The 15541-nt window shown below is 40.3% G+C and overlaps 1 protein-coding gene across 2 annotated transcripts in view; it reads left to right on the plus strand.

Annotated features, from left to right (window-relative positions):
• The first annotated feature begins 7952 nt into the window (after window positions 1–7952).
• The window catches only part of NSUN7 (NOP2/Sun RNA methyltransferase family member 7), a 64030-nt gene continuing 56441 nt past the window's right edge, over window positions 7953–15541 (plus strand). For both annotated transcript variants that reach the window (XM_032334155.1, XM_032334156.1), the window contains exons 1-2: window positions 7953–8287; window positions 15185–15243. In XM_032334155.1, the coding sequence (XP_032190046.1) occupies window positions 7975–8287; window positions 15185–15243 (372 nt within the window). In that variant the 5' untranslated portion in view covers window positions 7953–7974. The remainder of the gene's footprint in view (window positions 8288–15184; window positions 15244–15541) is intronic.

Genomic DNA, 15541 nt, shown 5'->3' on the forward strand with positions numbered 1-15541 from the left:
TAACACCCTCCTAATAACGGGCCCTTCTCCCCATGGTGTGCATTCTCCCTCACTGCTATGAGTGAAAATTCCAACTCTTTCAAATGTTGATGTGCTCTTGGTGGCTTTCGCTGGAGGGCTTTGCCAATTCGAATATGTTATTTATGTAATCTTAAATTATGTTATTTAATGTAATCTTCACAACAAGAGCACAAGGCTGAATTTATAGATGATCTTAAGGCTTCTAGAGGTTAATTTAATTCAGAATTACGGAGAGAAAGAGACAAATCAGGGATTTGAACACAGGCTCTTTGAATGTTCCTCACTACTTTGAATGACAGAAGACAGGGAGCAAGATAAAGAAGAAAATAAAGGTGTTTAAAAAGAGACAAAAGATTTTTTTTTTCCCCTCATGCTCTTTAACTGTCACTTTCATGGAGCAACATCTCCATCTTGTGATATTTTATAATGCAGGTTTTTCATTAATTGGATTTTACAACTACAGTCAATGATTCAGATGTAACCAAGATTTAAGAGAATACATTTTGCTATTATTTGCCCCATAGGTGAAATAAAATGAAGCCATTCAATTAAAAACCACAACTAATGAGGAAAGAAATGGTTTTCATTGTCATCTGTGGTACCTTTTTTTCCTTGAGAGATGACCCCATTGTATGCTTTCACTTGAGAATAATGTCCTTAGGATGCCTGAAGATCCCATAGAGTAGATTGGTTGCCTGTACATGAAGAAACTTTCAGGTTATTGGAGGATTAGTGTGGGAAAACTTTCACTGAATATTCTTCTGCAATTTGTATCAAATGTAAAACCATGTAAGTAAATCACAAGTTCAAAACATAAGTTAAAAATTTTAAGGGTCAAAAATAAAATATACAGATAGACCCCTTTAATTTTTCTAAAGATAAGTAGTATCTTCAACAAAGGTACCCCCCAAAATAAAATGAATTATCTGGCTTTTCATTCATTAGTTGTAACTCAGATTACTTAAATATGAGAACGTACCATCAGGAAAGAAGAAGAACTCAGTTAAAAATGAGAAGGAGAGACACCCGGGTGTCTCAGGCAATTAAGCATCTGACTCTTGGTCTCAGCTCAGTTCTTGATCTCAGCATTGTGAGTTCGAGCCTCATGTTGGGGTCCACTCTGGAAAAAATGATAAGGACACAGATGGAGGAGGGGAAGAAGGGATGCCTGAGTGGCTCAGTTGGTTAAGCATCTGCCTTCGGCTCAGGTCCTGCATCAGGCTCCTTGCTCAGAGGGGAGCCTGCTTCTCGCTCTGCCTCTGCCTGCCACTCTGCCTGCTTGTGCTCTCTCTCTCTCTGACAAATAAATAAATAAAATCTTAAAAAAGAAAAGAAAAAAAAGAAGAGGGAAGAGAAACAGTTCATGCTGGAACCTGTGACTATAGCAATGAGTATATTGCTAAATAATTATTCTATCTGAATTTCAAAAAAACATTTTCTAAGTCACTTGGAAGAGTATAATTGAAATTTTAAGACAAAATAGCATTGGCATATGGAGCAAGTATTGTACTGACATACTTATGCTAAAAATTATTTGTTGGGGGGGCACCTGGGTGGCTCAGTTGGTTAAGCATCTGACTCTTGATTTCAGATCAGATCATGATCTCAGGGTCTGAGATCAAGCCCCATGTCAGGTTCTGTGCTCAGTGGGGAGTGTGCTGGAGAGTCTTTCTCTCCCTCTTCCTCTGCCCTTCCCCCAGCTAACACCATCACTCTCTCTCTCTAAAACAAACAAATAAATCTTTTTTTTAAATTTGTTTAACTAGACATTTAATTAAACATCCTGTATATTATCCAGCAACCCTAACTGTACATCCATTAAACAAAACAAAACAAAACAAAACAAAAACCAGAGACAACTCATTAATTTACCAGCAGATGGCTCCCTGAATCTAGTTTAGAATATGTATACTTAAACCTAGTGAGAAGTCCTTATTGTCTCAGAGTTTTTGTTGTTTTGAGTGTCTGATTGGTCTGGAGTGATTAGGTTAGTTTTGTGGGGGAGTGGGAAGTTTTTGTTTAGTTATATCAAAGCATAAAATAACCTTTCTCACCATTTCATATGACTCTGCATGATCCTTAACTTTAGAACATGAAAAGGAAATAATAAATTAGTTTTTAATGTGTTTCTTTTATGTTTGCTCAAGCATTTCTTTTATTTGCTTTAAGCATTTAAATTCTAAAGCAATATGTATAATTTCAGTGTAAGGTGACTCTGACATTTCACAAAGGAAATCCATGCCTATTAGATTATGTATTCTGAGCAATAGGTCAGGGATCTCCATAAAAAACGTAGCTTTACCTCTTTGATACAGTCTGATTTGCTATGATATTCTAACATTGAGGCATGTGTTTTGTTTTGATCCAAAACACACATCCAGAACTCTCAATGAAATCATTCATTCAACAGAATTTTTAGACCTGCCACAATTTTACTACCCCTTTGCCAATGCTAAAATATCTTGATGTGTTCAAGTCTAAGACTTATTTTCCAAGATGTTCAAAGACTTCTAGAACAATTGTTGTCTTGAAGTCTATTTTGTCTGATAACAGTATAGCCATTCAAGCTGTCTTTTGGTTCTAGTTTATTGCATGGCTATAGTTCCCCATCCTTTCACTTTCAACCTATTTGTATCTTTGAATCTAAAGTATGTCTCTTGCAGCCAGCATGTAGTTGGATTTTTAAATCAATTCTCCTATAGTTGGATTTTTAAATCCATTCTACTATAGTTGGATTTTTAAATCCATTCTAACCTCTGCTCTTGAATTGAGTATTTAATCCATTTACATTTAATGCAACTGCAGATGAGGCAGGATTTATATTTACCATTTTTCTATTTTTTTTTTCTATATGTCTTATGTCTTGGTCCTTTTATTCTTCCATTTATGCCTTCTTTTGCTAAAATAAACTTCTGAATAGAAATTTTAAGTAGACATTGGTAAATAAATATTTAAATAGATATTTAAATATATTTCCCCTATTGACTGCCAATCTTTCTCAGACTTTTTTCTTAGTAAATAAATCACAGACTTCAACATATCAAGAAACAAATATAAAAAACAAAGAGACTTGCCTGGGGTTATGCAAATCGTTCATGACATTAGGACTAAAAAACAGGTCTTCTGATTCTATCTAGTTTCAAAGTTCCCACTACTACTGTGCCATGTACGTGGACTGAGTTCATCTGTGACACAAGGTCCTTCTACACTTGGTCTTAGCCAAAAGGCTGAAAAGCGATGACACAAGATCCTTCTAATGTCTTTCTTGCCAGTTTTGAATTTCTTATATTTTCTCCCTCTTGTTTCAGAGGAAGCTTTTTTCTCTAACTTTCGAATTCAAATCTCTTAACAGTGTTTTCCTAATGCAGAGTCAGTACCATCAAAGGTATGGGAGATGATTTGATGTGATATACTGAATTAGTATTGAGTAACAAATACATAAAGAAAAACCTGCTTTATCCAAGGCCCTTTTGATCCTTCTGACAAGGAGAAAGTCTAATTCTTGTACTGGTGTTTAACATCTCTCTAACATTCCTCATCTTCCTTTTTAACGGAGAGCAGTCAACATTAAGCCTGGAGCCCTGATACACTGTTAGAATTTAATAGTGTTATTTTGCTTTTGTTGTGGTTATTTATATATATGGCAAATGATGCTGACTTTCCTTACAGTTTTTTTATGTATGTAAAACTGTGATCCTGATTTAAAATAAAATATTGAGCAAATAGTATAAGTGGTGGTATATGGATATGGAAAAATAATCCACAAAGGTGGGGCTTGAATGACCAACCCTGGGAAACTACTGTGTTAGTTCAATCTGTTACAATGGTTGTCTATTGTAACTTCTTTTCTCCTGGGCCACAAAAGACAGTAAAGGCTGGGATATTAAACCTCTTGAGGGGCGCCTGGGTGGCTCAGTAGGTTGAGGCCTCCATGATCCCAGGGTCCTGGGACTGAGCTCCACATTGGGCTCTCTGCTCAGCAGGGAGCCTGCTTCCCCACCCCACTGCCCCCTGCCTGCCTCTCTGCCTACTTGTGATCTCTGTCAAATAAATAAATAAAATCTTTTAAAAAACAGAAACAAAAAACCTCTTGAACCTCTTTCCCTGTTGCATCTCAAGTTACTCAAACCCCTCCTTAGTTGCTCTTGTCATATTTGGCTTTTAAATTTCAGAATGTTGTTTCTAAAGATGTTGTTTATGAACTGCAATGGTCTGGACTTTTGTTCCTTTCCACTTGGCTTCACCCTTCAGGACTTTGCTCCAGCCCAGCTGTCTGCTGTCCAAATTGAGACTTCTTGTTTCCCTCCTCTGCAAGTGGTTATGGCTCTTTTGGTTCATCTTTGATGGGCTTGTGTTAAGGAACCCACAGTTGTATTTTGATCTTCCCAAAAGGATTTTTGCATTATCATCTTACCATTTCCTTTTGGGACATCTTACATTTCCTTGTGGGTTTGGGACAAGGTTCCACAGACCCTGGGCAAGAGGACACTTGAATAATGCTACCCTCTTTGATATGCAAAGTACTCCTTTGCACCAACTCTCACCCAATATCAGAGGATGATGTTAACCCACCTTAGAGTGAGTTTCCTGCCTCCTTGGGCATCTACCACCCTCTTCTCCTCTGGGATAGAATATTTCAGCACCTGACCATCAGTCTCAAGATGTAGCTTACCCATGCATCCCTAACGATCTTCAGATAAAGAGGGCTTCTGATACCTGCCCTCGTGCCCCAAAGTTCCTGGTTAGAAATAGCTTAGGTCCACAATGGAACACTGGGTAACTTTATAAAATATAGAAGAATAAGGAAAAGAATTGTTGCAAAGAAAATAGACTATTATTTCTAAATGGCAATAATTATAAACGGAGCCTTGGTGTTTAAAAACACAGTTAAAATTCTTTGTGTTTCATATGCTGTTTACATTTCTATAACAAGTTCAGTGGAACTGAGCACTCAGTTTATACGTCCAGAGTTTTGAAGCAATGAGAATATGTATCCTGAATACCTACTTTGCTAATATACAGTGGCTACTCCGAGTCAAATGCAAGGAATGTTAATTTACAAATATTTCAAATACTCTATCCACCCCACCCCACCCCCGCCGCCGGGAAAGAAAATCATTCCTTTGGGTTCTTTTAAGCTCCAGGTAACTAACTTTTAATTTTCTACCCTATCTCTGATTTAATGTTCTGGTCATACTGCAGAGAGTAACTTTAACAAAGACCACATTTTTTTAGTGCCTTGCTTTCACAACAGTTGAATCCACACACCTATCTCTATGGCGACTTTTGTACTGTCTTCCCTGAGATTTAAGTCCACAATGAGACTATTAACCAGAAGTGAGAGGTAAGGAGGATTACACACATGATTAAAGTAAATAGTAACCATGAATTCACTTGCCCACAACTGTTTGCTTAAGCTTTACTTTGGGGACAGAGGCTCCCATTAAATCTCATTTTCAATACAGTGAATTGTCACTTACATTGACCTATCATGGAAAAATAAAAAGTTCCTCAAATTATATTTCGAAAGACAATAGTATTTTAAAGTTTATGACTAGCTATTGCCCCACATTTTCAGCAGATTGTGCTGTGTACTGTGTGATGCATAATAAAATGTATCATGATCCCTAAGGGATCCTCATATTTATAATCTTCTGTGCATGTGTGTGTGTGGAAAACAGTGATATTTTACTAATATCTGGGAATAAAATTATATTACATATAATAAAAATAAAAAGAGATAATAAAACTTTTAAAGAGTGTGTGTTTTATGGGCTACATGATAGCAAGATGGCAGAAAAAGGGGGAATACAGTATGTTCACAAATATTTATAATAAAAATTGAATGGTGCTGAAGTACACATGTATCTACGCATTGATTTCTTGAGGGTAAGGTGCCTGATCATTTCCGTATATTCATGTTTACTTCTAGGGCTGAGCCTGGTGCCAGATACATGGTAATAATTTAATATTTCTTTATTAAACTTATGGATGGAACGCATTCGTGCATGTAGAAAATGTTATGGGAGCATAGAAGAGGCAACACTTGACATTCCAGGGAAAATGGAAGTGAGTGGATTAGTGGATAAAGCGGTGGGAGACAGAGGTTTGTAGCTGAGACTGGTAATTGTTTCCCAATATCCATTCTCTCCCCTTCTTCCATAGCAGTAGTTCTCTTGATTTCAAGTGGGACACATATGCCAACCTTCTTTGCTTTTAGGTATGCCACTAAGTTCTGGCCAGGTGATGTGGGTACATTTCAGGTTATGTCCTTGAAAGGAGTGTCCCTTTCCTCGATTCCCCCAACCCCTGGCTGGCAATGGACCTGCTGGTAAGCCCCCCTGGACTAAATGGACAAGGTCAACGCCCTTATATGCCGCATAAAATAGGAGTGTGGGTCCCTGATGACTTTGTGGAGGAGAGCCCCTGTGCCAACAGGACTTTATGTGAGAAATAAACTTGCTCTGTTGAAGCCAATGGTTATTTTGCGTCTCTGTCACAGTGACTACATTTATATCCTAATACAAGCATCAGGAAGGATTTATAGAGGCAATGTTTGCACTGAGTTTCAGAGATGGAGTAGGAGGAGTTCACCAGGTGGACTCAAAAATTTAGGTAGCCATAGTAAAACCCTTTGGGGAGGTTTATATTTGTCCGCAGCTGCACGCTGTAATTGGGGGATGGAGAGAGGGGAATTGGATCCTTTGTGGGTCCATTTCAGCCAAGTCTTTCTTTGCAGGCAATTCCTGGAAAGGAGGGACTTCGTCTTAAGTTGGCAAAGACCTTTACCCAACTTGCCCTGGAAGTCCGTCTAATGTGACATCCACTGTTCTAAAGAGTAAGGAAATAAAGTAGGCTCTTTTCCCCTCCCCCACCCCCGCTTTTTCCCCCCCAGTAGCTCTCCACATCCATCCGCTGTCACATTTCCTGCGCCCCGCTACACGCGCCAAGGCGGGTGCTATCTGCGACACAAAATTCTCGCTTTCCAGGGGACCGTCCGCGGCGAGTGGGAAGAGAGGCTGCCACTAGCGGTTCCGGGGAGGTCGACGACCCTGGAGACCGAGCGGTCCAACGGTGCAAGGGGGTCTTCGATTTCAAGGAGAGGCTGGAACAGGAGTCACGGACCTCGGAAGGAAGAGCGCCCCGCCGTGGGAGAGGCGGCGGGCGCCAAATCCCGCGGGAACAGCCCTCCGGCGGCGTCCGGCCCGCTCGCTGTTGCCATGGAGACCCGGGTCCCGGCCGGCCCGCCGAGTCCCGCGGGTCCATCGGCGCCGCGCTCCACCCTGCTCCGCCGCCGCGTCCGCCGAGGGCCACCGTGCGTGACCCGGAGAGGCCGGGAGGCGCGCCCTGCTTTCGGGAACCAGAGCGAAGCGAGCGCCGGAGGTCGCGACCGCCCTGCCGCAAACCCGGCCGGTGGGAGAGGCTGCCTTGGAACCAGACTGCCGCCGCCGCCGCCGCCCCGCCGTCCCGGGGCTCCCGAGGGCACTGTTCAGACGCCAGCCTCCGGGGCCCCGAGGACAGCGGCTGCCGCGTCGCCGTCCCCGAAGCCCCGGGAAACATCCGCCCTCTAGGGTAAGGGGCGCCCGTGGGGCCACAGCCGCGGCTCGTGGGGAGCGCTACCCCCAAACGGGCCTCGGGAAAGGTCGCTTGGGAGACGAGTCCCCCCTCGCCCCTACAGCCTCCGCCCCCGCACCCCCCCCCCCAAGCTTTCAGAAACTGGGGAGGTTTGCCGGGTCCTCCGGCCCCTAGTGTGCGAAGCTCGCATCCGCCGGCAGAGGCCGCCTCTTGGTCTTCAACGGGTGGGTCACCAGGGGGGTCCTGCATCGAGAGAGATTCACCGAGGTAGCCTGATCTTTTCACAGAGACGATGCTCGACGTACGAGGAAAACCATGTCCTGGAAGCTCTGAGCTGTAGTTCAGCCTGGAGTTACCGGCCACGGTCCAGGCGCAAACATGCTCCAGGCCCCCAGCGAGCTGGAGTTCTCGAGCGACAGAACTTCGGAGGGGATCTCCCACCTCGCTTCCCTGGCGCTGTCGGCGGACTCCTCGCCCAGCGAAAAAAGCTCTCCTGGCTTACCCGAAAAAACGGGCTATCCCGACTCCGTTTACGTTATGGCCGCAAACATTTTCCAGGGAATTCGATTCGAAAAGTCCCCGGAGCAAGTCTTAATAAAGTACGGGAATGAACCCTTGCGGTCCTTGCCGGAGTCAGAGGATGAAGCCTTTCAGCGGTCGTCCTATGAGCTGGCTTTCAGTGCCCTGAAGTGTGAGTAGTAACAGCTTTAAAGATCAGCACTGAAAGAAAACAATGAGAATTTGTGGAGTGCAAACCACACCCCACCCCCACTGCCCGCACCTGCCCCCGCCCGCGCCCCCTTCCACACACCAGGTTTGGTTGTTTCCCATAAACCTCTCTTGGGTCAGTTGCAAGATGTGAAGGAATGAGGAGAGTTCCAGTAAAATAAGCTCTTTGAGGCCTGAACTGTTTCTTCACTGCAGATCTGCCAGAGCCTAGCACCGTGCCTGGGCTTCGATAGGTGGGACGCACAGTCATGAAACTGATCAAGGAAACAGCTCCACTAACGCGAGGAGTTAAGAATCCACCAAAGTATCCACGTACAGGGTTCCCTCTCCTTGGGTTATCTCTTTGCATTTTCTCTGTTGACATCTGGTATATTATTAGTGTACGAACTTTCACAAATATAAAACCCAGTAAGAGGGTGGGGGAGAGGAACAGAGATGGAGTAAGAAGAAAGGGTGCGATATATTCAAAATGAGTATCAAAATTAAATCAGTCCCAATTAAGGAGATCCCATTCATAACCAGTAGCCTTAATTTTGGGAGCTGGCATATTTTTTCCTCCAAACTTCTGTAGAATGCCCCTTTCTAATCTGCCTCCAGGGTTTGAAATGCAGTGTTTCAGACTCCCTTGGTCATGGTTAACTTTTATTTTTCTTAAAGATTTTATTTATTTATTTATTTGACAAACAGAGATCACAAATAGGCAAAGAGGCAGGCAGAGAGAAAGAGGAAGCAGGCTCCCCACTGAGCAGAAAGCTCGACAGTGGGTGGGGTGGTTTGGGGGTGGCTGGAGGCTGGATCCCAGGACTCTGATATCATTACCTGAGCCAAAGGCAGAGGCTTAACCCACTGAGCCACCCAGGCGCCCCTAGTTGTGATTAACTTCATCAGCTTCTGACTATGCTGCTGACTCTAGGACAGAAGATATTGTTGCTGTGAGAGCAAGCAAAGAGTCTGGAGGTGTTTGTTTTTGTACTAGCTATGAACTTTATAGTTTATATTACAGTATATTGTACTATATGATATTAACGTTTATATTAGTTTGTAAACTGACTGAATGTAGTTCCAAAAAAGAAGTTCCAGAAATATTATATTAGCAGCCTGGCTGAAATGATAAGCACGTGCCCTTCCTAACAAGACAACTTGAAAGGGCAACATGAATTTTCATGTATTTCCTTAGTATTAGTACTTCCTGGGCCTTCTACCTCTTTGCACATAGGCAGTTAACAATTGTTGAGTCGAACTAAAATGTTCTATTAATTACTTAGATGTGGGAAAAAAAAAAAATATATATATATAGGTAGTTTGCAGACATGATGCAGCTCAACTCTGAAGCCAGGAATTTGTCAAAATAGAGAGAAATTTGATGTTAAGAGGCAGTTTCTCTTTAGTTTTCGTTTGTATTCTCCTGCTTGAGGTTTTGGGGTTTTTTGGTTTGTTTGGTTTTTTTTCCTTTTTAAATCTGTCTTAACCATTTTTTCTTTTCCAGTGTAATCTTTCAGGCTGTTCCATCCACTGTTTCCATGCTTTAAAAAAAAAATGTAGTTTTAAAGACCAAGCTGTTGCACTTTAAATAATGAGCCCAATGAACATTTTTACATTCTCTCCTTGCAACAGTGAAAGGCAGACTGGGCATCTATGCCCAGTACTAATCAGTACTAAAACTCTTAAATTATTCTATGTAAAATCAACACATTAACTAGATGGTCATGCTGTAGTGATATATGTACTACATTATCTTTTTCCTTTTCTTGGTCTTTATTTCTGTTTTATGAAAGGGCCTTGTCACTATTTGATTTTTTTTTTTTTTAATTTTCTTTCTTTCTTTTTTTTTTTTTTAGTTTATTTTATTTTATTTTTTTTTTTTATTATTTTTTTATTTATTTTTATTTCCAGCATAACAATATTCATTATTTTTGCACCACACCCCGTGCTCCATGCAATCCGTGCCCTCTATAATGGCCCAGAGAATCCCATTCAGATAAAGTATTGTCATAGGCCTTTACAAACCTGCTTTTGCCTGAAATTTTCATTTTTGTTAAAATTCTAATTCTAATGTAGGTTCAAATACTAAAAGTCTTTCATTGTTTACTTGGTACAAATATTATATTCTTATAATAATACTATCTTGCTAAAATTATTATCTCAATAATTTCTGAATATTCAAATAGAATAGAACCAGAATTTCTAAATGCATTAGATTTCCAAGATAATTAAGAGCCTGGCATTTTGCTTTAAAATATGGGATGCTCTGTGCATTTCACTTTTATCTTCTGTATTATCAGTGTTCTACCAGTATTTTCACATGATATTTTATAAACTCATTTTTGGCTTGCACAGTGTAGGTTCAGGGACTCACAGTTCAGAAAAGAAAATTCTCGATTTTCTTCTCTCTGGTTTTATAGGAGCAATAATGCTGAAAAGGTTAATGTACAAACTAAAGAGAGCTTGGGTAATGGTCCCTTTAATTGGTGAATTTGGTGAATAGGTAATTAGATCATATTACTTTTTTTTTTTCATGTGGCAGTATAAGGAGAAGGAAATAAATGACAGAGAAAAGTCCTTAATTACATAAGTGTTAAGTATATTCCTTTGGTTGTGTTGTTTTTCAGTTTTATTGTTTGCTCCTTTGTTGATGTCCTTTGTGTATAAGCTCTTTCAAACCAGAGAGTGTATTTACCTGATTAGCTTTTAAAGGTTGAAAGAGTTCAGTATGCTTTTTAAAGATGAAGACAAACTCTACCCCTGCTTTACTAAATAGCCCCAAAGTCAATTTTCTGCTAAAGAAGGGAATAAAGATAGCCTATTCCTTTTAAGTTTGATTTCTATCAAAGAATAGAGTACTAGCAGCTAATTTGCTTTTTTAAAGAATCTCTGGATGTTTCAAGGAATTCTAAATACTAAAAAAAAAAAAGAAAATCTGGAAAATAATTTCTTAAGAAATAAACTAATGAACAACAATTAAGGAAAAAAGAACACTGGAAGAAAAGGATTTTCCTGAAATTGTTGATCTTATCGCTGGCTTAATTCTTTCTCCAGTCTCTCTGGGTATATACAGCAGTTGGTGAACTTTCAGTCCCAGGAACTGACTATGGCATTGACCAGCTCATTTCACAATCTTCTACACCTGTCAGTGAAAAACCTAAGAAATGCTCAATGTATGATTTGGTTATGGCTTTGGGAATTAGAAACCGTAGACGGGGAGCCCAAGACCACCCTTGGGGTCAGCGATTCACTGGAAAGACTCACAGAACTCAGCAAAGCTCTACTTGTGGTTGTAGTTTATTACGGTGAAAGGTTATTTAAAATCAATACCAGAAAAAGGTGCGTAGGACAGGGTCCAGGAGAGACCTGGCACAAGATTCCTATTGTCCTTTTCCAGTGGAGTACACAGGCAATGCTTAATTCTCTTAACAACAATGTACGACAGCACGAATGAAGCACTGTAGTGTGTAGGAGGCAGTATACAGGGAAGCTCACCCAAGCCTCGCTGTCCAGGGTATTTACTGGGTCAGTCGTATAGACAGGAGTGCTCTTGAGGCTGACCTTACTCAGTCTTGAGCTCTTCCAGAGGCCATGCTGATATCGTGTTGCCAATGCCCATGTAAACTAGGACACTTTGATCAGGCAAGCTATGCCAAAGGCTTATAGAGGTTATCTCCTAGGAGCTTGCAGGGCCAGTTCTTTCCTTGAAATGTTCAGAGTTTGGCCACCCAGGCCTGCTGATTCAATTCTTTTTATTTATTTATTTAAAGATTTTACTTTATTCATTTGAGAGAGAGAGAGCAAGCCTGTGTGCACATGTGCAAGTGGGGGAGGAGCAGAGGGCGAGAAGTACATTCCCTAGTGAGTGGGGAGCCTGATGCAGGGCTAAGGCTTGATCCCACAACACTGAGATGAGGACCTGAAGTGAAATCAAGAGTCAGAGGCTTGGACGCCTGAGTGGATCAGTTGGTTAAGCATCTGCCATTGACTCAGGTCATGATCCCAGAGTACTGGGATGGAGTCCCACATCAGTCTTCCTGCACGGGGAGCCTGCTTCTCCCTTTGCCTGCTACTCCCCCTGCTTGTGCACGTTCTCTGACAAATAAACAAATACAATCTTAAAAAAAAAAAAAAGAGTCAGAGGCTTGAGGACTGAGCCACCCAGGCTCCCCCAGACACCTGCTGGGTTATATCTTGACTGCATAGTGATTCATTAGGAAAATTGTCTTGATCATAACCCCATAAGCTCTGGTTTCATGTAAGTTTTCTTGAATGACAATAATAATATATTTGCATAGCTCTTTGTAATTCAAAAAAGTTTATGTCATTTGATAAACCAGTCCTTTGGGTTGCAAGATTCTCATTTTGCAGATGAAAAATTGAGGGAAGCTCAAGAAGAGATTAAATGATCTGGTAAGGAACTTGCAGGAAGATGGTTAAAAAGAGGAAGTATTTCTTCTGGTTGGAAGGGGTGGTAGAATAGCAACCCCATCCTTGATCCTAGTTTTTTATGGTCCCATGTTATTTTATTTTAATTGTATAATGATTTTATATTTGGTGATGCCAGCTTCCTTTCCCTGTTTTGCCAAAAAAGACTTAAACAATTTTGTTTCCCTCCTTCCGCATACACACAGACTGCATCTATCTGTATTGTAGAATTACATTTGATATTCTTGAAGTGAAGATTCTAGAGATCCCTCATATGAAGGGAACTCTATGAAAACATAATAAAAATAAAGAGGGAGAACCTAGAGGAGAGTCAAAAGAAGGAGTTTCTTCCACCTCTCTTCCAGAATGGGAGGAATGAAGGGTGATCAATGTGAATTTTAGGGGTACAATAAATAGCCCTCTTCCTTTATACTTGATTTGGGAACCAACTGAGAGAGGGAAAAAAATGTGTCTGGGGACATGGCTTTAGATCTCCAGCCAGGTGGCCTGCAGAAACTTTACTACTGATTTAGAGACTTCTCATTTAATCCATGACTCAGCTGAAGTGTAGACCTCTCTCCTGCACATCCTGGAGACACACAGGCAGATGGAAGAGACTTCCATGTTGAAAACCTGAGCAATAGGGATGAGTTCTCTTCAACAGACTAAAGAGAACAGCCATTAATTAGTGGGGAACAGGGAATAATAATTCAAGTTATCGTGCCCAACTAGATAGGGTAGGCAAGGTTTACAGTCTCCAAGTAAATCCTGATAACTCAAATTAGTTGCTGGCAAAGTGTTTTATTTGGCCACTCTGGTTTTTTATTAAGAGGAAGACAAAGAAATGCAGCATAATATTGTTGCGATAAATAATGCGCACTTTGGTTCCAGACTGTCTAGGTTTGAATCCCCGATTTGCCACTTGCTGTGTGACTACGAACATCTTACTTAACCATTCTTTTCCTCATTTCTTAATCTATAAAATTGGGATCATAATGATATCTAGTTTACATGGTTGTTATAAGAGTTCAAAGAATATATGGACCGCATTTAGAACAAGGTGTAGCACATAGAAAGCACTATCTAAAGTATACGGTTACTATTAATGTTGATATCACTTTGTGTGCATGTTAGGTAAATTGTAGATACGCAAAGGTAATATGTTCCGCACAGTATCAAAGGCAGCCCAGAGATGCTATCAGTTTTGACAAGAGCCCCCAAAGGAAAACCGCAGTGTTGTCAAAATCATCATTCTCTCATTCTGCCTCTCCTCTCTTTCTTAGGAGTTAAGCATCTCCATTGTTCAAAATTCTGTGACCTGAGTGGGTCTGCTTCCTTAGGATGCCTTCATTCCTATGATGACTATATTTTCTGTGATAAAAATTGGGACCCATGCTGAAAACCTATGAAGTAGCTAGGAATTGCTTTGCAAGTATTTAGTTTATAAAACTAAAGCTTATTTTCCCAGTAAGTGAAATGAGGATATTGCCTTGTATAATGCAGCCATAATTGGTGGCTCAAATATGGATCATGATTTCCAAAAGATTTCTTCTGGAAACTGGAGTCTGTGCTCCCATTAGTCACTTCTGTTTAGTTTTCCCACCTCCCAAATAAAAACAAATGCAGGGTGTGCTGTGCATATAGTAGGCTGAATGAATTGAAGCTAGCTAGCCTAGGTTTCTGCTCAACTGATTAAAGCATTTGTCACGTGTGTGTGTAGTTTAATGAGTTGTAACTGCATTGTGTGGAGTTTCTTCAATGTATCCACTTGTTTCCACCTAGTACCTTTGCAATTCTCTCTCTGTCTGCAATGCTCTCTCCTCTCAGATCTTGCCATGGCTAACTCCTTGTCATTTGGGACTTAGATGAAATGTTATTAATGTCTTCACTGGTGAGTCCTACCAAATATTTCAGTAAGAAGTAATACTGATCTAACACGAACTCTTCAAAAGACTATAGAAGAGAGAACGCTTCCCACTTTACAAGGCCGGCATAACCCTGATCCCAGCATTGACAAGGATATTACAAAAAAAGAAAATGACAGACCAATATGCCTCATGATCATAAACATAGGACAAAACTCCTAAATAAGATAGTAGCAAATCTAATCCTGTGATACATTAAAAATGATAAGACATTTAAATTGTATCCTCTTTAATGTTTTTCAAAGGACATAAATTAATGGCTGGAATTCCTTTATTATTACTTTAGCTATTCTGATAATGTTCCTTTAACTAGGATTTCATGTGGAGCCTGGGTCCTAAGGGTCCAGGACTCATAAAGATGCCAAGTATTCATCATGTAATTGTAATTTTAGTCTTTGTCAAGAGTTGAGGTGAATTGTAGACAGGAAGATAAAGGGGTTGTATTGTCTAAAGTGTATTTTGATTCTAAAGTTTTCATTTTCAGTTTTGATTTTTCAGTAACAGACATTTTCCTTGTCTTACAGTTCAAGATATTTTGGAAACTATGTTAATAGACAGCTATATCTTCCCAAGTACCACAATAGTAAGTAGACAAGCTTTATATAATTAGCTGTCTCATGATTGTTATTTAGAAATTAATAAAAAGCCTTTAGATTTAAATCAAAACTAGTTTGCTTCAAAACACATCCTGAACTCCTTCCTACCTCTAATTCTGATCCTAGTCCTTTCTTCGTGATGAACATAGCAAAAATTATCTTTTAAAAAGGTTTATTTTTTTTTGCTGAATTTTTTTTTTCCATTTGGAAGTCCTTCTCTATCTCCCAGTACAACCAGACTATGTAAAAATAGTCATATTTCTGTTCTCTTATGAAAAAATAGTG

This window comes from Mustela erminea, chromosome 2 (genome assembly GCF_009829155.1).
Source record: "Mustela erminea isolate mMusErm1 chromosome 2, mMusErm1.Pri, whole genome shotgun sequence".
Classification (NCBI taxonomy): Eukaryota; Metazoa; Chordata; class Mammalia; order Carnivora; family Mustelidae; genus Mustela; species Mustela erminea.